A 25,074-nucleotide genomic window follows, 5' to 3' on the forward strand; every position below is an offset into this window, starting at 1 on the left:
TTTCAGCTACAGAGGCTTTGAGAAAAAAAATTGATATAGGCTAAGAATCTGAAGGAAGGCTGATTGTAATCTAATAATAGCAAGCGGTATTAACAATGCAATTGAGAAGCAAAACCTAAATGAAAACAGTGTTGTTAGTTCTGAGGCAATAGCACTGAACTATAAATGTATAAACTACACGATTCACAGCGAACGTCGTCTCTGGGGATAGTCCTCTGTATCGACAGCATGATGCTGCATCTGGATAGTCTACCACAAAGAACAGAACCGGGCCACTAACAGAAACTAAGTTCATGACTACTCTCTGCTCTGCACAAGGCCTGTCAACCACACTAGAATCTGCGATGGATGCTGTTTCCCAGGCTCCTGACGACTGTGGTCTCGGCAAGTCACGGGCACCTATGGAGCTCCACTTCCCATGCTCACACACATGGTGCTTCAGAGGGAAGTGGCATCTGACAGCAGTATGCCAGGAAACACAAATGTCACACATGCTACGCAGATCCAGAAAACAAAAATCATAAAATCAGCTAATGGAGACTACAATACCATGGAAAACTAGGAAAGATCATGTTTAACACATAACTAAGAAACAAAACAATTACTAATAATTTTTCGCTAAAGAGCCTCCAAACCTAGAATTACTCCATTCCTATGGTTAAAGATATGAGTATCATGTCAGCCGGAACTGTAAAAGAATGAAGACTCATCTCTACGGGGACACTGGAACAATAAACGAACACCCAAGAACCGGATCCCACTGACTTCCCAGGTGATACTTTCCTAATCTTTATAAATTATGGCTACGTTATGGATTTGCTACATTCTTTCTGTGATCTCTAGGTCCCAGAACAGTAGAAGCCCTTGGTCTAGTTACACTGCGGAACAGTGAACTACAAAGGCAGCAGCACATAAGGCTGTGGACCCAGTAGGCTGCTTACAGGCTCTCCTCAAGGATTTGCAAGTCTAAATCTGGAAAGATCAAACCATGGCGGCATGGTAATTCATTCCAAAAAGTATAGATGGATGTATTTTTGGAAATCTAATAATATAATTTTGTTTCAATAGGAATTATGTAAAAAAAAAAAAAGAAGGGAATTTTATGATTAAGTACAGAAGAATAGCATTAGAGCAGTGGGTTCCTGAAGCTGTGACCCTCGTGTTGTGGTAACCACAACCATAAAGTTCTTTTCCTTTCTGCTTCATAATTAATAGGTTGCTACTGTTACTCACTGTAACATAAATATCTCTGTTTTCTGATGGTTTTAGGCGAGCCCTGTAAAAGGGTCTGGATGCACAGGCTGAGAACGAACACTTCAGAGCCTTTACTGACAGGGCAAAGAAGGCAGAAGAGAGCTTAGTGAGGAAGGCGAGCAAGGGTGCAGCTGGAGAGCTCTAAGAGCCTGGATTCTTTGAAATTCTTAGCAAGCAGCACTAAGCCAGCGCCGACCAAACTGCACTGCAACAATACAGTCAGCACACACCAACTGCAGCGTCGGGACCTAACACGACTGTCGGAAACTGCCCTGCATTATACAGAAGTGAACGGCAAGTGTTTGATGGGCTTACAGGTTACAAACACAAAGGTGGGAACTGGACAAAGTTAGCAGGAGCCCCTCAGATGGAGTCACTGTACAAAGAGAACAAGGATGGTAAGTTAATGAAACTGCACCTGCTTGCTTTCGTGGTGTTGGTGATTAAGCCAAGAGCTTCAGCAGACGACCATAAAAGCACTCACCAACGAGCTCCAGCTCCAGTTTACGAGGGTTGCTGTGTTCTCTTGACATGTTTTTTGGTAACTAATTTCTAAGACTACTTCATAATGCATGTGAAATAGAACTTATAGATACTTTCAGAAATCATTAAACTACTCAGATGATAGTAGAAAACAGAATCATACAATTACATATACAAGAGTATATAAAGTGTGTGTGTGTGTCTTTGATTCAAAGTTCTTTTAACAAGTGCAATGCTACATGCCTGCACTCTGAGCACATAGCAGTTGGAAAGCTGACACAGGAAGATTATGAGTTCTAGACCATCCTGGGCTACACAGGAAGTTCCAGGCCAATCTGGGTTATAAAGCAAAACAAGCCATCAGCCCGCTGAAAGACTTGATAATTACACACAATCACACTGTCAGAAAGGTGGCGGTGAACCCTAGGCCTTCTCACCTGAAGTTGCGGGACCGTCCACAGTGATGCTGCTGTAAGGTGGAGGAGAAGAGTCGGCGTCCAGGGCTGGCGCTGAGGCAGCAGCCTCCACAGGCTGTGCTGCTGAGCTGGAAGCTGACAGCTGCTCTGGGGCAGACGATTCTGAGTTATCGTCCTCGTTGTGAAGCTAAGGGACAAGGAAGAAAGCTAATGCAACCGACTCCTTATTCTCTTCCCGTCAGCTGAGTGCTAAAGACTGTTCAAGATTTAAAGGTATTCCAGAAAAGAAAAGTTAACATTTTAAAATATGGACAAAACATGTAATCAGTATAGAGCAAAGCAAAACCAGGAACTAAATCTACTGGTATCACCCTTCAAGCAAATTTCCCTAATTCTCAGCATCCTGCATTGACTGTGCACTGAAATTTGGTTTCCCGGTTATAATGATAATACATAGTTTCTGCAAGTACAAGTATTTCTTGTTGATAACAGAACACACAAATATTCTACATACATGGAGTCTAACTGTTCCAACACCCCAGCAAATCTGCATACCTGCTTAAGATCAAGGGTCAGAGGGACGTTTAGGAAACACAGCTGAGCTGACTGTTAACAAACAGACGTCTTGCTTTCATCTACAGCCACCTGCCTTGGTTTACGCTCTAGTACTGTAATCAACACCATGACCGCAAGAGCTGTGGGCTGGGGGTGCGATTTCATCTCAAAGGTTATAGTCAGTCATCAACGAAGTCGGTGTAGGAACTCATGCAAGAACCTAGAGCAGAGACCATGGAGGATGCTATACTGGCATGTTCTCCATGGCTTTCTCAGCCTGCTTTCTTAAAGTACCCAAGACCACCTTCCCAGGAGTGGCACCACCCACAGCGACTCTCCCACATCACTCAATCAAGGAAATGCTACAGACCTGCTTACAGTCCAGTCCAGTCCAGTCTGATGGTGGTATTTTCTCTACTTAAGTTCCCTCTTCTCAGAGGATACTTGTTTGTGTCAAGGTGAAAACACACACATGCACATGTGCACACCCCTAACCAACACATTGCTGCTGTCTATTCTTGATGAAAAGCTACAGAACGGTGTATGTTAGAACTGGATTTTAAGAGAATAAGGACATAATACCACTGTGAAATACAAATACAAAAGAACAATTCCAAATTGCTAGAAAGGCACACAAAGAACAGGTGTTAAAGGTTGGGAAAAGAAATTTCATTCTTGTTACTTAAAATACTTACTCCGTATGTAAATTAATATGCTTCAACTTTTTTGTTGTTGTTGTTGTTGCTGTTGTTTTGAGACAGGGTCTCCCTGTGTAGCCTTGGCTGGCCTGGAACTCAGCGAGATCACCTCTGGAGCACTGGGATTAAAGGCATGCACCACTCTATCTGGGTACTTTAATGTCTTTAATGAAGTAAAAGGGAACCTAGACTTTTTGGTTCTGCACACTATTCCCTGTAAGAAAAGGTTTTCTCCAACGTGAAACATGGCAGAGACTGTTACAGCAGCTCCGCTATTTTTTGTTGAAGATGGCACAGTGTGGAACTCTAACTGGGCAAAAATGAGCCTAAATAATGCAAACCAGAAAAGGGATAGGTAGATCTGGGTACTCGGACAGTGGAAACCCTAACCTTTCAAGAAAAGGAAAGATGTTAAAGAACAAAATAACTAGCATAGGCAATCTATTTATATTACTAGACTCTCCCAAGCTTCAGGCCTGTGTATTCCTCTACTAATCCACTTAAAAAAAAACAGTGACCAAAGAAAGATGCCTCTTGACTCATATTCAATCCTTTTTATCACCGCTCTCGGTGTCCAGCTAATCTACATGGCGTTGAGATCCCAGCTTAGAACCCAAATCTCAGGAACGGGTTGAGCTGTAAGAGCAGGTTCTGACGCCCTGTTCTCACCTGGAGTCTGTAGCCCACACTGCCCGAGCACCCAGATCTACCTATCGCAAATACTTCACTTGTCAGCTTGTAAGTCTGTGTTTTTCGTGTAGGGATCAAAAATGAAACCCAGGGCCTCCCACAAACTGATCTCTACTAACAGCTTTTTTAACATTCCTAACCTAAGTGTTTTCAAAGGGCTGAGAGCACTTTATGTATGGAATCAATAATTTCCAACAGGGCTCACAACTCCTTTTCACAGGAGAACTTTTTAGGTAACCATGGGTATAAGAGGCTATAAAACAAGTATACAAATCAAACACTTAGTGACAAGAAATCAAAAGGAAAGTTACTGTATGGACCGATACAGTCATCAAATTGCTTTCTAAATAACTATGTTTACATCCAATAGATTAGAGCCGTTGTCAACCCTAATCAGAGGAACGTCTTTATGGTCAGCGGGAACTGCGAGGATCCAGTAAGTGTCAAAATGAGAAGTGACTGTTGATCAGTCAGCCATAAAGGCACATTTATACCACCATGCCAACCCTGAGGAATAGCACAGAAGATGTGTAAGGAACGTAAAAGCTGTGGGGAGGAGGGAAGGATGGTGTAGAAGGCCCTGAAAGAAAGCAGGCTGAGCGAGCCATCAGGGAGCTAGCCGGGGAGCGAGCCATCAGGGAGCGAGCCATCAGGGAGCGAGCCATCACGGAGCGAGCCATCACGGAGCGAGCCATCACGGAGCGAGCTGTTAGGGAGCGAGCCATTACGTGAGCACCAAGAAGCCTTCAACAGCTTCGGCTCAGCTCCTGCCTCCAGGTTCCAGTCCTGTTGAATTTCTGTCCTGACTTCCTTCAAAGATGAACTAAGATGGGGAAGTGTAAGCCAAATAAAATAAACCCTTTTCTCCCCACCTTGCTTTTGGACATAGTATTATGACCAAAAAAATCTCAGCAACAGAAACCCTATCTAAGATAATAACCAGAAACCAATATTGTTGCCAAACTTTTGTGCCCCACCATTCAGTTACAGGAGTCCCACAATTTAAGAAGCTATAATTCACAACGTGTTTTACTGGCTAAAGATATCTATAAAAATGGAGGTTATGTCTGTCTTAAATGCTGTGAAAGTAAAAGCACGTACTCAACCCTCTTACAATGGAAAGAATATGCACCACAGGTTACTGTTCACAGAGAGAACATGGAGGAGGAGCATGAAAGAACAGGCTCGCCACTGGCCCTGGTACTCTGCAGTCCCTCACAGCTAGTCACTGACTTCAAGTTAGAAGGTAGGAATCCTCTCAAAGACTTCCAAAGAACAAAGAAATCATGTAGGTGGGGTAAAATCTTATATAAACTTCTACTTTCAAAAAAAGAAAAAGTACACCTCTGCCTGAACTCCTTCTCACGTGCTGAAGCTGTAGCATAAATACCTGGGAGCTGGGACCCCTGCCTCTGTATGGCACATGCTGTGTCCAGTCCCTGGGGTGAGCAATGCAGCTACTTAAGATGCTGTACCAGCCAACACTCATAAACCAGGAGGGAGGAAGGGTTAACGCAGCAGTGGGGAAGGGAGATGCAATCAAGGAGGGGCACATGCACGTGTGTACAGTGACACTCATCAACACATACAATTAATGTATATTAGTAATTAAAGAGTAGCTCACTTAGACCCCAGCTATAAAAGTATTTCTCAATCTGGCTTACAGTGATTTCTCTTTATCAACTGGGCACTACAGTCTTAAGAAATGACTAGCAGATTGCTTACTAGTCTAGTCCTTAAGGAAGAAAAGGGGGACTTGGGGTAACTGGGCATTTTAATGTTTCCTCTTGGCAATATGACTAAACTGAGTAAGTCTCCTTTGTCTGTTTTCCATTACCTGTGTCTTCCATTCGCTTCTTGAGGATATGTGACTGAACCCATTCTGTGAGGGCTGCCAAGGCCCGCCCACACTGTGATCTTTTCCAGGTACACTGCTTCCAGCTCTAGAGGGCTGGGGTCCAGGCCTGGTCCACCACGTCAGGCTTGGGTTTGCTTTCTCTAGTCTCTAGGCTTGGGATGGTATCTGTCCATGGCATGCTATTCTGTTTTGTCACGTCAATCAGGTTTTTCAGATGTATTTATTCACGGTACACTACAGTGTTAGGGAACTAAGGAAACAGTGCATGGCTGCTTCCCTCAAAGGCTTCCCTACCTTCTTCACTACAGATCCTCAGCACTGGGTGGGCATTAGCCCTCCCTGCCCCAGACCTAGAGACTAATTACATCACTCATCATATTCCTTGGCAAAGCAGATGACTCAACACTCAGCAAGGCCCTCCTTCTAGGAAGGGTATCTGGGACCAAGACAGAAGCTAAAACAGCATCATTACCTAATTAAAGGACACTCAAAAGTATACACTAAGGACTGGAAGGAAAGGAAAATCCCTACGCAGCTAAGGAAACACCAAGTGTGTATCTGCATAAATTAACAGCTCACTCATTTTCAAGACAAACATGCTCCACACATTATTAGAAATAACAATACAGCAAAATCGTAGCTTTAAGCTCCTATTCCATAAATGGCTTAGGAACCAAAATTCAGACACTCAGATGGGAAAAATGCTATGAAACATTTTCTTAAATAGAAAAGAAGTTAAATGGTTTCATAAAGCCATTTAAACGTTGAGCTTTGAAAACTTCCAATGCCGACTTTATACTTCACTGCACATTCTATTCCATACATGAACTCACCATACAACAGTAATAGCAATTTGTAATAAAAGCCTTTACTCCTTTCCTGTTCCTGTAATCAAATTAAACAAGAACATTTTGACATATCCTCCAGAAATTTTCTAATTGCATGAACTAAAATTAAGTCAGCAAACTGGTAGTTGGTAAAGTTTAAAGACTAAAATTGTGTAAGAGCGCATTTCCTAATGAAGGGCCGGGATATCAAACCTTCAAGTGTAGACAGATAGATAAATATCAGAACAAATGTCCCTTTTAGCTATCAGAATCTGAACATTCTAGAAGATTCTAAAACAAAGCTGTTGGGGGAGGGGATACCAAGGCACAAACAGCAAACTGAAGCTAGCAAACTTTAACTGCAACTACTCTCTCACAGGACGCACCAAGTAGGTGCTTCATGAGGCGCTAGGGCAGTGGCTCTAAACCTTTGCAACGCTGTAACCCTTTTGCACGGTTTTATGGTGACCCAAAACCATAAGATTATTTTGTTGCTATAATTTTGCTACTGTTATGAATTGTAATATAAATTCTGATATGCAGGATATCTGATCTTCAACCCCAAAAGGGTCATAACCCACAGGTTCAGAAATGATGCTGTCAGGGCTTAGAGACTTTGGCTTGATAGCATTTGTCGCTCTAATGAGATCATAAGCCTAGATACTTGGGAAGAATGATTTGCTCATTTTAGTAGTCACTAAATCACACAGCAGGGCCTAGGGTGTGTACAGTGCTCTAAGCTTCCAGTCTTCTCTCGTTGAAGGGAAAGCAGTGCTATATATGCTGAGCAGTGAGAGATCAAACAGAATACACATCTCACATCAAAATACAGAGTAAAATGTGGAAACATCACCACTCAACTGTCATGAGACAAAGTAACTTCATAAGCAAGTATCTGCCTGCTAAATTTACTAAATTATACTGTTTTCCAAAGTTACAGATCACCATTTACTACGAAACATAAAATAAACTCCAGGAGCCAGAAAGATCATTCTGTGGTCAAGAGCACTGGCGGCTCTTCTAAGGGTACCAAGGTTTGATTCAACAGACACATGGCAGCTCAGAACAGTGTGTAATTCTAGTTCTAGGGGATGCAAACTCTAGCCTCCACGGGCACCTGGCATGCATATGTCACACAGACATACATGCAAACACATAAAAAAATGTTTTTAACTCTCAGACTCTGTAGCACCCATCTTTGAAACTAGAGATAACACTTTTTTACCACAGCTGGATAGAAACCAATGGGAAAGAGAATTTAAACAACAAAGCAAACTGAGGCTCAGCAGGGACATTAGTCCATCTAGGGCTCTTCATGCATTGAGGAAGAAAGCATCAATCAATGGCTCACAGCACGGAACAGCAGCAAACACCTCTCCACAGAAATGACTTTTAGTCACTAAATAAAAGTACTCTATTAAAGAACGTAGAGACAAGAACCTAGGCTGGTCATAAAAGAGGCAACGTTTTTGTATAAATTAATTAGCAAGAATGTATCTAGAAAAATGCAAATTTTATTGACTAAAATAACACAAAAGTAATATTAATTAATTGCAAAATTAAGAAAATGTTCCTAGGGAAAAAAATTGGTATGTTGGGACTAGGTGTGATGGTACATGCTTTAATTCCAACACTCAGGAGACATCAGCAAGATGATCCCTTGAGCTCAAGGTCCACATAACGAGGTCCAGCCAAGCCAGGGCTACATAGACAGACCCTGTCTCAAATAAAACAAAACTGCACAATGGGAAAAAATAGACTTAAACTTTCACTAGTAAGGGTAAAACCAATTTAACCACGTTAAAGAGCAATTTGGTAATTTTGATCAAAACTAGACATATACATAACCCATAGTTCTATTTCCCAGATGTCAGCATCAAAAAACTCTTACACTTAAACAAAGATGCACATAGGCATACATAAAGTAGCAGCTTTCAAAAAACAAGAAACTATACAGCCAAGTATGCCGTGAATAAGTTAGTACATAGACTTAGCATTGTTATATGGTATGTGTGTGTATATATATATATTTATTTATACAATAGAATTCACCATTTAAATTTGAAATTAAGTTTGTATTAATTATAATGCATAAGTCTTAAAATCATAATAATTTCATTTTTTTACTGTGATAAACTACCCTGCAAAAGTAGTTTATGCAAAAAAGGGTTTATTTGTACATACATACATACATACAATTTAAAATAATACATCTTTAAATTTAAAAAAAAGGTGCAGCTAGGGGCTGGAGAGGCAGCTCAGTAGCACTTCTGCGTTCCATTCCCTATACCCACATGACAACTCACAGCTGTCAGTAATTCCAGTTCCAGGGAATTCAATGCCTTCTTCTGGCCCCCACAAGTACTGTACACACATTGTACACAGACATACATGAAAGCAAAACACATGTACAAATAAAAATAAAGGTTTAAAAACAAGTAGCAAAATAACATAACAAGTGCAATTAATATCATCTAATCCTAAAGTGTGCACTGTACAGAGGAAACACGGCTACAGTGTGCACTGTACAGAGGAAACACGGCTACAGTGTACACTGTACAGAGGAAACACGGCTACAGTGTACACTGTACAGAGGACACACGGCTACAGTGTGCACTGTACAGAGGAAACACGGCCACAGTGTGCACTGTACAGAGGAAACACGGCCACAGTGTGCACTGTACAGAGGAAACACGGCTACAGTGTGCACTGTACAGAGGAAACACGGCCACAGTGTGCACTGTACAGAGGAAACACGGCCACAGTGTGCACTGTACAGAGGAAACACGGCCACAGTGTGCACTGTACAGAGGAAACACGGTAATAGTAGAAGAAAGCATACGGAGACTGCTGGAGCTTTAGGATCACTGAGAAAGGTAAGGGAGGGGCATGTAAGCCTTGGAATACGGGTGGGTGGGGAAAGATGTCTGAGACATAAAACAATACAACAAGCATCAACACCAGTTGTTCCTATGGTCATATGGATGTCTTTTTTATTATTTTGTACTTTATAACGAAAATGCTTCATAAACTGAGCCACCCAGCCTGTCTTTCAAACACAAAGCCAAGAAGAACATCGGCAAGCATTTATATCAGTCAAGGGTCACAGAGCAGCATCTTGTGTCCCTGCAGTAAAGCTGCTTCAGAATAAAACAGGCAAACACAGGACCAGCCCTTGGGAAGCTGAGGCAGAACAACCACAAATTCAAGGATAGCATGGGCTGGCTAGCAGCACAGTGAAACTGGGCTATGTAACTAAAAGTAAAAATAAAAACTGAACAGACAGAAAAGCTACATTTTTAATGTAGAACCAAGACTAAATACAGAACTAAAGACTAAATAACTTGTGGTAAACAAAGAAATCTTATATATGCCCCCCCCAAAAAAGTAAAAACAATACAAATACCACAACTGGAGACGCAGGTGAAATACCTCTACTGTCCACCTAAATAAATAAATAATCTGCAAGTTAAATCTTCAGCATAAAATTTCAAAATTTATTTTGATTTCTTATTTTTTTTCTAACCTCTTTTCTTAATTTTAGTGAAAGTCTTAATTTAAGACTTCTGCGGTGACCAGGCATGGTACAGCCACCTTTAGCCCCAGAACTTGGGAAACAGAGGCAGGGGCAGCTATGAGTTCAAGGCCAGTCTGACCCAAACATTAAGACACAATCTCAAAACAAAACAAACAATAAAAAAAAAATATAGTCCTATGGTAAAGGAACGCGCTGCCTGAGAATTGAGTTATTCATGTTTTTCCCTTTACTATAAAATTAAGACATCATATTTTATGTTTTTATTTTTAAAATAGCTTAGCCCCACTCATAGAATCACTCCAATCTGTCTCCATATAAACCCAGATGAGATAATGTCCATCCAGTGTTAGCACAGGTCTCTCTGACTGCTAAGAGCTGGGTGCCTACATTGCTGTGCCTTGCACTTCTACTGTGTATACTTTTTAAGGTAAGCACATGTCACCTTTTGAAAAAACACAGGAGTCAGGAGAGAAGGAGCACACTGTAGAACAGTCCCCAAAAGCTAAGGCAGAACAATCAGCAGTTGTAGAACAGCATGGACTGGCTAGCTTCTCAGTGAAAACGGGGCTATGTACTTCATTTCCCTATTTTAATATTATGCCCTATAAAACTATACAGAAAGTTAAAGCAATTCTTATAAAGCTACTCATCCCAATGTCCTTTAATAGAAAAAGAAGAAAAAGCCTATTAATCCAAAATAGAATAAACATGGTATATCATTATAATATAATAATAAACATGGTATATCATTATAATGTAACAATAATAAACATGGTGTATCATTACAATACAAGCATTGTCAACAGTTTCCTGAAAGAATATGTAACCTAAAGAAACTAAAATACACTTGAGAAGTGAATTTTATTTCATTTCTCACACAGGGCAGAGGATAACTTAGGAAGCTGGGACCTCCCTTTACTTATATGTAGGTGCTGGGGATTGAATGCAGGTCTCCAGGCTTTACAGTGAACGCCACCATTACTCGAGCCATCTCACCATGCCCCATCATTCCAGTTTTAAATAAAACAAAGGGTACTTCTCAAATGACTATTCCATCTCCATTATTTTAATTTTAAATAAGACAAAATGTTGTTTCAAAATGACTGCTAATAAACAAAATGGGTAGAATGAATTCTTGAAAATTATAAATTCTCTTTCTTCATTTTTCTTTTTCACTCGGCTGTACTTTCCCAAGATCTCTACAAGAGAGATAAAAGTAGGAACCACTCTTTGTTTCTAATGTAGGACAAAATGCTATAATAAAGACATTTCTGTAAGTTGGAAAACAAGTCTGGGGGAAGGGGAGTAACATTTGAAATGTAAATAAAATGATTAATTAAAAAATAAACAAGACAAGAAACCTTACGTCTGTAAAATCTCTCCATGATACTGAGCAAGATTATCACAGACTCCACATATGACCCAAAACCTTCAGCAGCCACCTTCAGGAGACAAGTGGAGTCTGTGAACCCGTCCACGTAAGATGCTGCTGTCCGTCCACATAAGATGCCGCTATCCGTCCACGTAAGATGCCGCTGTCCGTTCACGTAAGATGCCGCTATCCGTCCACGTAAGATGCCGCCATCCGTCCACATAAGATGCTGTCGTCCGTCCACGTAAGATGCTGCTATCCCTCCACGTAAGATGCTGCTATCCGTCCACGTAAGATGCCGCTATCCGTCCACGTAAGATGCTGCCGTCCGTCCACGTAAGATGCCACTATCCGTCCACGTAAGATGCTGCCATCCGTCCACGTAAGATGCTGCTATCCGTCCACGTAAGATGCTGCCATCCGTCCACGTAAGATGCTGCTATCCGTCCACGTAAGATGCTGCCATCCGTCCACGTAAGATGCTGCCATCCGTCCACGTAAGATGCTATCCGTCCACGTAAGATGCTGCCATCCGTCCACGTAAGATGCCGCTATCCGTCCATGTAAGATGCTGTTGTTGCTGTCGTCCGTCTGACAGCACTTGAAGCCTGGACTGTCAGCGTGCCTCTATTTCCCTGGCATGACTTGCTCATGAAATTCAGCGTAAAGGTCAAAGGAGGAATTTCTTAGGGCTTCATGTTGCTCTGACACCTGTAGTAGCACTTTTCCTTCTTGGTGGCCTTTCCACATGGTATATAAACCACATATGTCACCTATAGCATCTAAAAGGACATGCTGAAGCTAGGCTCCTCACTTAGAAAGACTCTGCCTCAAAACAAAACCCAAAACTGGGAAGGGCGCTCTGTTTTGTTTTAAGCTAGCACTAGCCGTCGCTGAGAAGGACGGTGCGCACTGCACACAGCCCTGAGAACTGCTCAGAAGCTGCCTCAGAAGGAAGAAAGCAGCGGTCTCTCCGGTGTGCTACCACCTACAAGGGCAAACCGCCATGCAACACTCATGAGCTCAACCCACGGCCATATTCAAATGCTCCATGGTAAGAAAGCGACAACACCATGACCATGTCCCAAAGACACAGGAAAGACTAACCAGGCTCCCGCTCAGTAAGCTGGAATGATCCAAATGTTTTATTAACTAAAAGTACAGAACTATAACTCACAGAATAAAATATGGATCTGTACATATAAGTGAATAAACAAACTGGACCATGGGAAAATTCCTCATTGTAGAATGAAAATTAGAAATCACAACCTGGGAAACTACCATTGACTGCCACTCCAGTTATTACTTCGGTCAATGAACCCTACAGCCGGTTGGTAAAGGATCACTTCTCTAAAACCAGGACACTTGGAGGCTGTGCTACAAAGGGACTGACCTGACTCTTTCCGAAACACTGTCAGGAGAGACTACAAGGTCAGAGCATTGATCTACTTCCCACGGTGCCTCTAGAATCCCATGTGACCACTAACTCCTCTTCTCTATACTCTACACTGCACCAGCATCTCTACACAGGGATGGAACCCGCCTTTGCCTGGACAGGGCTATGTCTTTATATCCTCTCAAATAACAGCGTTATTCCCATCCCCACATGCCTAAGTACAAGAACAAGGCTGTCCAGGATACTACAGATGCAGACCATGAGCCCTCCCACGCTCCCACAGGCCACGCAGCCTACCAGACCCTTTTGAGGCAAGTAGGGAGAAAGGAAAATGAAGGGAACATGAGAAATAGAGAGCCCCTCACTCTCCTGCTTTTGGTTTAAGTCTCACCGAGTCAAGAATTTCAACACAACAGACCAAAATTACAAGACAAAGTGACTACACTATTGGTTTTGTTTTGGGGGTTTTGGGGGACAGGGGTGTTAAGAAGAAATATTTTAAACAAGAACATTAAAACAGCTAGTGAACAGTGCTAAGGTCAAAACAGTCTTAAACCCTTGTGACTTTTGATTTTTTAATCCTATCTTAATCCTTTATAATCTATAAAGATAACACCCTGCACAAACCGATCCTCAATCTCATTGATCTTCAGATAAAATAAACCTTTGTCCCTTATTTTTAGGTTTTATTGTTTAAACTTTACTCTTTAAACTTAGTTATAGATTGTTATCTCTCTAGAACAAAGTAATTTTAAAAGGCACAAAAATGCACATACTGTTAGGGCTTTTGAGTGCTGTCTTTTGTCCCATGCACACTGGCGTTTTGCCTCTGTGTGAGGGTGTTGAACCCCTGGACCTGGAGTCACAGACAGCCATGAGTTACTATGTGGGCTCTGTCCTCTGCTAGAGAGACCAGTGCTCTCAACCACTGAGCCATCGCTGCAGCCCCTAGTAGCCTCTCTGTATGTCCTCCACACTGTGTAGTCTCCTGATTAATACACTTCATTTTGTTTCGCATTGACTTGCTCTGAATTTCTTCATGGTGGTGAGTCGAGTTCTCTGATATACCTCAGTAGAAAGGTCTGTCTGGTCAAGTTTTACTTCCCACTGTTGGAAACATTTTTTCATGGTCTTCTTGTTAGTAGTCACATAAGTCCAAATTACTCACAACTGTCAATCCCCTTTCCCAAAATCATCACCCTGACTTTAAATCCTACTTTGGCCAAAACAGCCAGGTCATCTTTAACCCCTTTGTCACAAATACAAAGGAACAGCATGTAGAGCACACAGTGGCTATGGTCTCTGCTCCCAAGGCAGAGAGAGGCCCAGTCTAATCAACACCAAGCTTCTGAGAAGGGGCACTAAAGTTAAACCAGCTCACTTCCAACCCCACAGTCCCTGTCCTTCCTGTATCTGCACTGAACCTATCCCTCTGTTCAGTATCTTCATCCTGTATCCTTTGGAAAATAATACTAAAGACATACGCAAAGGTTCCACCCATTTCCTAGCACTTGGGCCATAGCTCCTCTGTCCAGACCCATCAGGGAGACTGTTGCCTCCCCATGGAGGACTAGAAACAAATCAGAAAGCCATGTGGTGCCATGGAGTCCCTAATCCCAGCAGGGCTGACTGCATTAGTCATCTCATTTCCAGATGGGGGTGGGGGCTCAGCGCCTTTGTTCTCCTCTCCCCACTTCTAACCTGAAAACTTAGGGTCAAAACTCTGCCTCTTACTTCAGACAGGGAATTAAAAGAAGCTCTTAAACTTTTTCTTAAATAAACGCCTTCACCATCTCCCTGCATCGCTGCGTCTCTCAATTCCGTCCCGTGCACCTGCCCTAGCTCACGTTCTTCTCTCCCAAATGACAGACAAAGAGACCGAGAAGATCCTGACTGACTGCTGTCACCTACATCACTCACGTGCACTGTATTTATATCTTACTGACAACAGCACACAGAAACCTGCCCTGCTTAGTTATTCTTTTCCTGCTTTCTGAACTCTCTTCATCCTTCATACACAAACATCCTGAAAAAGAAAAATTAAACTACAACATGTCCAGTCTCATTCTCTGTGACTGCAATATTCACCTCTTCCCTGACTGTTACCACGCGGCTTTTCCTCAACCATCTCTTGCTAAGAATGATGGCTTCCAAGTGTTAAATGTGGAGCTTATGTCCAACCTCAGCCTCGCAAAGTCTTCGACACTTTTCAGCACAGGATGCGGCATGGACTGCAACCATTCCTTCTCTTCCTCCATGACCATCCCCTCTGTGTTTTGAGGGATCCAGACTGTGGTGGTTTGAATGAGGACGGCCTGAGGCTCACACATCTGAATGCCTACCTGGTCCTCAGGTGGAAAACTTGCTTGGAAAGGGTTAGGAGGCGTGCTGCTGCTGCTGCTGCTGCTGCTGCTGCTGCTGCTGCTGCTGCTGCTGCTGCTGCTGCTGCTGCTGCTGCTGCTGCTGGTGGGGGTGTCACCGAGGGCAGGCTGATGCTCCACCGCTCTCACTGTGCTTTCTACTTCCTGTTTGTGGGTCTGGACGCAAGTCTCAGCTGTTGCTTCAGTACCAGCCTGATGCCACTGTCCTCAACAAGGCGCCATGACAGTGATACACTCCTGTCTGTCCCTCTGGGTCCATAAGCCCCACATAAACCCTCCTTCTAGAAGCTGCCTTGCTTATGGTGTTTCATCACAGCAAAGCAGTTGACACAGACTTTTGGCTAAAACTGAATCCTGAGCGCTAGCCCCTGTCTCTCAGCTAAGAGTTGGACAGAAGCTAGACAATACATAGTGGGTTAGGCTAGGTTTACTTTTAAAGGCAGTAACCTTTAAAAGTTACTAACCCTAACCTAGTGCTGTCACTGTCAGTGTACTGTCACAGCATTCATCTGACATTTTAGAAGTCAGCACAATGCCCTCTCCTATCTCATATGCTACAGTGGTCCTCAACCTTCCTAATGCTGACACCATTTATACAGCTCCTCATGCTATGGTGACTCAACCATAATATTATCTCCACTGCTACTTCATAACTACAATGTTGCTACTGTTATGAACCATAATGTAAACATCTGTGTTTTCCTGTGGTCTTAGGTGGCCCCTGTGAAAATGTCACTTGACCTTAAAGGGATAGAGACCAACAGGCTAAGAAGCACTGTTTTAGAAGGTAGGGTAGTTGATAATAAATAAACTAAAAAAGAACATGATTTGGTGTCGGGCGATCTAAATTTAAGATATAAATATCCTACTATAAATTTAAGACATAAATATATATGCTTGACTGCATTATTATTCTTTTAAGCATCACTTCTGTGATTCATGTAGCTTTATTTATTCAGTCAACCAGGCATTTATTCATTTTACAACCAACGCTTACTAAACCTAGTACGCTCCTGGTGGAATACTGGGCGCAGTAAAGGCACTCAGTCCAGTGACACCCAGAGCCTGTAGGTTCCCGTGACTAAGGAGCTCTAGTGAATGGCTGTGACGGAGTGCAAGTGGTGCTGCAGAAAGGAGAATGAAGGAGCAGCACTGTACACAGTCACAGGTAACAGTGACCCAAGACTACCAGGGACCAGACCAAAACGACTTTCTTCATAGAAAACTTTATTCTTCCCTTTACAAGTGGAAAGAGGCTAAGAATAGAATCCTCGAGCAAAACTAAATACAGCGACATAAGTTACTAAGGCGTGCTGTTGCTGATGATGCATTCGGGAAGTAGCAAGTGCCAAGATACCACTAGAGACACTATTAAAAGGCTGATCCATCAAAGTGTTACATTCAAACCCAAAAAGTCTCAAAAGTTGTCAAGGAATAAACATATAAGCTGAGTAACTCTGGCTTATTAGAAGACAAACACCCGTGTAAACATATACAATGAATTTCAACCACCTCTCCCCTCTCCTTCGTCCAAGTAAGCAACACCACATCCCTACATTTAGTTACCATATAGTAAGACTTAGTAAGTTCTTAGATTTAAACTCACAGCAAATGTTAGTCTCAAGTACAGCAACTCCCCATATAACCCTGCCCCAGAGAAGCAAGACCCCTTCCCCATTATCTTTATCCCCCAAACTGGTACACTTGTTAAAACTGATGGACCCACCATGATATGCAGCACCATTAACACTCAAAGTTCACTCTTGCTGTTAATTCCATGGTTGATGACAAATGTCTAAGGACCTCTATCCTTCCTCACAGTATCAAACAGGTTTCACTCTACTAAAACCCCTCTTGTACACTCAAATTAACTTTCTTCTCAGCAGGACATAGCAATCACTGATAATTTTTTTAGCTGGGACCGTCCAGGGCCTGACTTGCCAAGCTGGCTTCTTTCAGTTGGTAATAGGCACAGGCATTCACTCCGTGCGGTTTGCTATGGAAACCGCTCGCTTCAGGGCTACATAGACGTGACTGCAAGTCCTACAGTTCACTGACTTAGTCGTTTCCATGTGGGAAATTACAATCGAAGCTACTCTTGAGCATTCATGTGAATATGGTGTGCAAGCCAAGAGTTTTTACAACTTCTGACTTTATTCGTTCACTAGTTACATAGAAACTGCCTTTTCCACATCAATGTCATATTCTTAGTGCAATCCCTCTAAGTCCCAAGAGCTTTGTTTGTTCTTCCATATTTTACAGACTCTGACAACAATAATTACTTGTTATTTCCTAGTCTACATCTTAAATTTCCTTTTTTGTACTGAAATATGCAAAATTATTTTTGCTACTTTGAAATATATTTTGACTTATTAACAACAGTTATATATAACTAAGCAACGAAACACCGGAACTTATTCTTAGCTAACTGTAGATGTGCACCAACTGACCGACTTCCAACTCACCCTCCAAAGCACTTTAAACTTCACCTAGCTACTGCCATTGTCCCTAGACGCAGACACTGGCTCTGGAGGCCCCCAGTTAAAAGGCTGACTCACCAAGAAATGACACAACTCTGAAACCACAGAACTACAAGCAAAGAACATGAACTCAGCTCACAGGAGCACGAATGGGCACAAAGAGCAAACAGAGAAGTCTAAGACCTCTGACATTAAAGAAAAACAAAACGAAGAAGAAAGTTTAATACAGGGAGTGAAAAAGCTCAAAAAACCCGTTGTTGGCTCTTGTTTCAACATGGCAGTGGCCACCTATAGGCCAATCCTCCCACTGCAAGATAAACTGTTGCTTGCTGTAACCACGAACTCAGGAAACACTGTTAGCAACAAAACAAATGTCTAGACAGTTCTCAATATTAAAGAAAATGCTATGGAATATAAAGGAGCGAGGCAAAACACACACACACACAGACACACACACAGACATACACACACACTCACACACACACACCACACACACACACACTGGTTGTGATTTCCCTCTCCATCTTGGAACATCAGTTTGTGTTGTCACTGCTCAGGTCTGGCTCAGACAGCCATATTGTTGAGATTTCAGGGTACGGCTTCCTTGTCCTCTCTAGAAGACACAATCTTGCTGCAGATTTCCTACAATCTTCCCACCCCATCTTTCTTGATGTTCCCTGAGGATTAGGTGTAGAGAGTGTATTGAGATGTACCAATTGGAGTACTCCAAGGTCAGATGTTCTCTGCATTTTGGCCAGCCCTGGCTCTCAGTAATGCAGCCTCCATCTGCTGGATGGAGTTAGGAATCATACTGGCTTAGTAAAGTGACATCAGTAGATTCTCCTCGAAGACCCATGACCTCACTCACCGTGGACAACTAACTAGGTTTATGATATCAGGCGTAACTTTTCTCCTGCTGAAGTAGACTAGCAAGTGCTAGTTACTACCAAGAAATGACTACCACTGTTTTCCCATGCTGGTCTTTGTAGTTCGTGGGCATCACAGCCGGCTCTTGGCGGCTGGCATAACACCTTTAGTACGGTGAAGGGCACTTCTTAGAGGAGGCTTCAGGTGCGTTCCAGCTCAAACCCTCCTAACCCTGTGTCAGCAGTGAGTGGGTGGTGTCCTCAGCAACAGCAACAGCCTGCATTGTTTAGGGAGTTTCTCAGACGCCCCAAACCAAAAGCTTAAAAGGGAGCTTTCATGCACGGTACTGTAGTTTTTGCTAGATGGTCTCTGGCTCTTGGGCAAAGTATTATTACACCAAGTGGAATAATTTCATTTAAGGTGTGTATTACACATACACACACACATACATACACATACATATCTACTTCAAATGTGTATTAGATGCAACTTTAGGCAAATATAAAATGATTCCCTATGCTGTTTTCAAACCTCCTTAGAATTATTTATTTATTCTCCTTCCCTGTCCTTCTGTACTTACTGTTTGGTATAATTTTCATACTATAGTTCATAAAAAGTAATAAAATTTGTCCTCCAAGTTTTACTGTACAGCCTCAAACAGAAGCTCCTGTAGATGGACTTCCGGCAGATGGGATGGTTGAAGAAATGAGTAAGTACTCTCCACTTCCAAAATACCTAGAAACAGCTATTCTCCTCCTCTCGTGGATAGAACAATCCACCCATGGTTACTCTCTTACAAGCTCAACAGAAAAGACATTATGTGAAAATGTCACAATTCCATAGCAATGGTATACAAACACAGTCCCTCTCCTAGTGCTGGACATTAAGGAAGTTAACGTTATATATGTTGTGCAGCATACCTTACTTTTCCAGTACAGAACTCTATAATACACTCATGTACCTTTACTACATTTCCAACTACTCAGAAAAGAGCACTCAGCTACTCATTTTCATTTTCTCCATGTATATGTGCCTGCTCTTCTCCATGTATATATGCCTGCTCTGGTTTTCAGAGACAATGTAACCAGACAAGCCTCAACACATAACCTTCCTGCCTTAGCTTCCCGACTACTGCGACTGCAGGCGTGCATCCCGTATCTAGCTCCAGAAGTTACTTACTCTATCCCTATAATAGAGAGGCCCACAGTAAAATGAAATAGCCTATAATACACTATTATAATCAGGACACACATAGTTCTTCCTTGTTGCAGATTTATTCCAGTGAGCAAATACACAACAAAGTAAGAGCAAAACAAACATACGTGCATGGCGTCGTGCATGGCGTTAAAAGGGCGCACATAATGTGGAAGTAAACCGTGGAAAGGGGCAATAGGGAGGCAGAAAGTAAGAGTGCACTCTCCAGAGGAAAGAACATCGGAATGCACACACAAATACATTAGAAATTTGTCCTGAGAGAAGGAAGACAGAAAAGGGGGACAGTGTATTTAACATTAGAAGGCCAAGACCAGCTTGGTGGTCACAAAGGAGAGAGAACGAGAGAAATAATGTCAGCTATGGCTGAGAGTGTCCTAATGCAGTAACCTTGCAGAGATGAGCTAAGCTTGTCTAAGGTTACAAGCAAATCCACTACAGTCTCAAGTTTTATCTCAATTCCCTTGTCTCTTGGAGGAAATTACACAAAACGTCATCTGACTTCAATAAAAGCTCTCCCGAGGTAAAAACAAATGACCTTTAAAAATTGCCATCACTTCTTCCAATAGACATTCTACATATCTATTAGTACGGAGGTTAACACTGTCACACTAAAAGACGCTTTTATAAAATAAATTCTAGTTTATTTTTCTTATTCTCTGCTGTCCAAGTGGCATAGTTTCTCTACATAGTTTTAGGGATTATTCTGGAGAGACATCACAGATGAGTCAAACACTGTACATTCCTGAACTTAAGATGAAGTTGTTCATGTTCAAACACATCTTAAAAGCAAGCAAGTCAGACAGTGAAATAATCTATCCTCAACCTTAAACCACTGCAACATTTCCCAACTTGCACTTGGCCTGTCCTTAGAAAGAATTTTATCACACCTTAATTCCAGCTAAGTAATCAGATTTCTAAATGAAACCATAACAACGCGGCCAGAAAACAGACAATAATGACGACTTAAAATCACATGATGGATAGGGCTGGCCTTAATCATAATGATCACATCAGTAAACTCACATGAATCAATGTTAGCAGACTATATCCTTTAGTTATTTAAATGCATGTCAAAACTATTTATATAGAGTTCAAGCAGAATTCCAAGAGAATATGTTACCAATACATCTACAACTAGGCAGTATTTTAGGATGTAAATTAGATACCAAGAAAAGAATAAGGAGAATGTAACTACTAAATAATCAATATAAAACAAGTGATGACAAGCCAGAGAGATGGCTCATTTAATTCTCTTGCAGAAGATATAAATCAGCTATAACACTCATATCCTGTAGCTCACAACTGCCTTTAACTCCAGCTTCCACTAACACTGCACTTTTGTATATAAACCCACACATAGGCATACACACATACACATCATTTAAAAGTGTTTAATATAATTTGTGGCTACTGTCTTGAGAAATTCCTAACAATCCTATCTTTGAGTCTAGATTTTGCCTGTGCTGTCCAGGAGACTGCCGGGTGCACTGCTGGGGACTTGCAGTCTCAGCTCACAGTTTATCTTTCCCGCAAGAGTTGAATGAGCTTCACCTCTCACTCCTTGAACTTGTCTCCCAGCTTGACACAGACCCACAGGTAGTAGCCATATATTGTAGGCTAGCATCACCTTAGAACTTTAAGCAGCCAGCAAATCAACAGAGCCTCTACACTACTGCTGATTCCCATACTGGCCTGTCCTAGCATGGGATGGCAAACCCCTGGACCTGCCATCTGTCTATCTACCATGAACTGCAGTGACAGATTGCTGAAGGGTGAGCGGATTTGTTTCACCTCAGGCCAGTCTCATTTTTTTCTTTGACTCTGTGTTTTGTTACTTACCCAAACCTTGCTGCTTTCATGAAATAAAAGATAGAAACTAGAGTTACCAAGGGAGTTCCATTTTCCTATAAAATTTAGATATAGGTTATTCTGCGTTTTGGTCCATGCCCTCCCCACTTCACAGAAGCATCATGGCTTTCTATGCCTTAAACCAACAAATTCATGTAGGCCTAATATTACCATACCTGCACCCTCGCCCATTTGATCTTCCTATTTCCGTCAAATTGAAGCCTGACTACTACATCTTCATAGTGGATGGGGTCCCAAATATCCTGGTATTAATTTACTGAGGGGTCAAAATGTCCAATTTGAAAATGAACATCAATTTCCTCCCTCAACATAGGTGTATCCTCTATGCCATTAAAAGATGGGAGTTGAGCCAGCGTGGTGGCTCATGCCTGTAACTGCAGACCTTCAGAGGCAGAGGCAGGGGCAGGGGCAGGGGCAGGGGCAGGGGCAGGGCAGGGGCAGAGAGGCAGGGGCAGGGGCAGGGGCAGGGGCAGGGGCAGGGGCAGGCGCAGGGGCAGGGACAGGGACAGAGGGCAGAGGCAGGGGCAGAGAGGCAGGGGCAGGGGCAGAGAGGCAGGGGCAGGGGCAGGGGCAGGGGCAGGGCAGGGGCAGGGGCAGGGGCAGGGCAGGGGCAGGGCAGGGGCAGGGGCAGGGGCAGGGGCAGGGGCAGGGGCAGGGGCAGGCAGGGGCAGGGGGCAGGATAAGTGCTGAGAGTTCAAAAGTCCAGCGTGAGCTACAGTGTGTGACTGTCTCAAAACAAACGTGAGCCTAGGTAGGGAGGGTTATTCCCTTTCCTTTCCAATCCGGGCTGGTCTTGCCACTGCTTTGACAAAAAAATAAAAAAAAGCATGAGGAATTGAATTCTAAACTTTCAAGCCCACAAAAAAATAGCAGCAGCTTTCTCCTCCTCTGCTGTCAGAAGCCAAGGCCATATTGAGAAAGCACGCAGAGAATTGGGGTGCTCCTGTCAGCATACTTTGCATTTTCTTTAAAAGATTTGTATTATCTTGAATTACCTATATGTCGTGTGGGGGATGCACATGTGAGCAGGTGAAGTTGAAGGTGAACATCACACAACATGTGTGCTGGGAACTGAGCTCAGGTCACTGCCACAGAATACAGCACGAACCCCTGAGCCACCTCTTCAGCCTCCGTGGATTGTCTGCTCATAGACTGTCTGGATCACAGCATTTTCACACTATAAACTATGTAACTATTACTGCATATACATTACACTAGTACCAGAATACGCACAGCTCAAACATACCTAGTAAGGTCTGCACTTGAGTCAGCATTGGCCATGAACGCTGTGCATACAGATGTGCTAATGAATACACTCAAGTCAAACAGAGTTACAAGTCTGATGACATGCACGAAGCAGCAAGAGAGCTTTACGACACACTGGAACACAATCTCCCCAGGCAACACCAAGGAACTGAACCCGACACTTCAGAGTGCTGCTATCCACCTTAGCAAACAACTCGGTACACAAAGACCAATGTAAACCCTCTCAGGTACAGATCTTCCAAACGTTAAGTCTGTTTAAAAGATTAAAAAACAGTCCTTCACAGAACCCCTCAAGTGTGCTGGAGGAAAGCACCAGACTCCATGGTAGAAAGACAATCAAGCATGTATCCACGTCAACAACTTTTCTAATACTGAGAGTCTCAACTTTCCCATGGTATAAATGTACCTCCAAAAACTCTTAACTATGGATTTAAAGGGATTCCTATATTTAGGAATAAGAATTTAATGGCTGGAGAGATGGATGGCTCAGTGTTAAGAGCACTGACTGTTCTTCCAGAGGACCCACAATCAGTTCCCAGCAACCACATGGCAGCCCATAATAGTCTGTAACTCCAGGATCCGATACCCTCACTAGACATACATACGGGCAAAACACCAATGCACATAAAACAAAAATAAATAATTTTAAAAATAAGATTTTAGGAGAAAAATAAACCAAATTATGACTTCATATAAAGTAAAGGAAATGGAAGAGAACAGACCAAGGTTGAAGAACTAACAAGAAATAAGTCCTGCTAGACATCAGTAGTCAGCACATAAAACGAAAGAGGAAAGGCTGCTGAGATAGGTGTCTATAGGTGAAAGGACCACACTGGGAACTTGCATGTCAGGAATTACACTTCCAACATTAATAGAATTCATCAGAGTAGAAAAAAACTTAAAAGACCAAAATGGCCCAAAGTTTAAAGATCAAAAATTTATTGATGAAAATAAAAACAAACAAACAAAAAAACAAAAACCCAACAACAACAAAAACAACTAGACAACTATTTCAGGGGGAAAAGCCTAGGTTTGGTGGTTCCTTATATAACTATACATCCATACTATTGCCCAGTAATTCTTACCAAAAGAAGTACATGCCCGCAAGAAGACTGACACTAGAATATTTATAAGTTTCATTTATAATACCCAAAAGCTAAAACATACCAACCATCCACCAACAAGCAAAAGAAAAATATATTTTTATACAACTGGTATCAGGTAAAATTATTCAATAGCAAAGAGGTGATCCACTGACATAACCTGGACCTATCTCAAGCCTTCTGGCTACAGGAAAGACGCTGTATACTCTATATGCTACACTATTTAAAGTGGAAGAAGTCATCTGGGTCACAGGAACCCCTTCTGGAGCTGAGGAATAGTGTGTATGGTGACATTGAGTTTTATTGTAAATGACAATGGTACAGAGTGGGTATTTGTTTTTCTCAGCGCTGCAGAGCGAGACTTTGTCTCAAACTTTAAAAATTAAAAAGAGGGGCTAGGCATGGTGACCCACACCTTTAATCTGAACACTCCGAAGGCAGAGGCAGGTGGATTCCAAGTTCCACGCCAGCCTGCTCTACAAAGTGAGCCCCTGTCTTGAAAAGCCAAAAGTAAGAAAAAGAAAGCATGAAAGAGAGATAGGGGGAGGATGAGGAGGGGACACCCACAGAGAAGGGGAGGGGGAGGGGCTAGGGGGGATGTTGGCCTGGAAACCGGGAAGGGAATAACATTTAAATGTAAATAAGAAACACCCAAGTTAATAAAGATGGAGGAAAAAAAAAAAAAGAGGACACTAAGTTGGAAGAAAATCTGGTGAGAGTAGACCAGGAAAGGATTAAGAGGGGGAACAGGATGAAGAAGATCATGATACACTGTATGCACGTATGAAATGTTCACAGAATAAAAA

The 25,074-nt window shown here is 42.4% G+C and overlaps 1 protein-coding gene across 1 annotated transcript in view; it reads right to left on the reverse strand.

The window, feature by feature from the left end:
* The window catches only part of Ndfip2 (Nedd4 family interacting protein 2), a 46,663-nt gene that overhangs the window by 15,801 nt on the left and 5,788 nt on the right, over nt 1–25,074 (reverse strand). Inside the window, exon 2 of the mRNA XM_032917480.1 lies at nt 2,175–2,340. Within this exon, the coding sequence (XP_032773371.1) occupies nt 2,175–2,340 (166 nt within the window). The remainder of the gene's footprint in view (nt 1–2,174; nt 2,341–25,074) is intronic.

The sequence above is a fragment of the Rattus rattus genome, chromosome 12, assembly GCF_011064425.1.
Source record: "Rattus rattus isolate New Zealand chromosome 12, Rrattus_CSIRO_v1, whole genome shotgun sequence".
Lineage (NCBI taxonomy): Eukaryota > Metazoa > Chordata > Mammalia > Rodentia > Muridae > Rattus > Rattus rattus.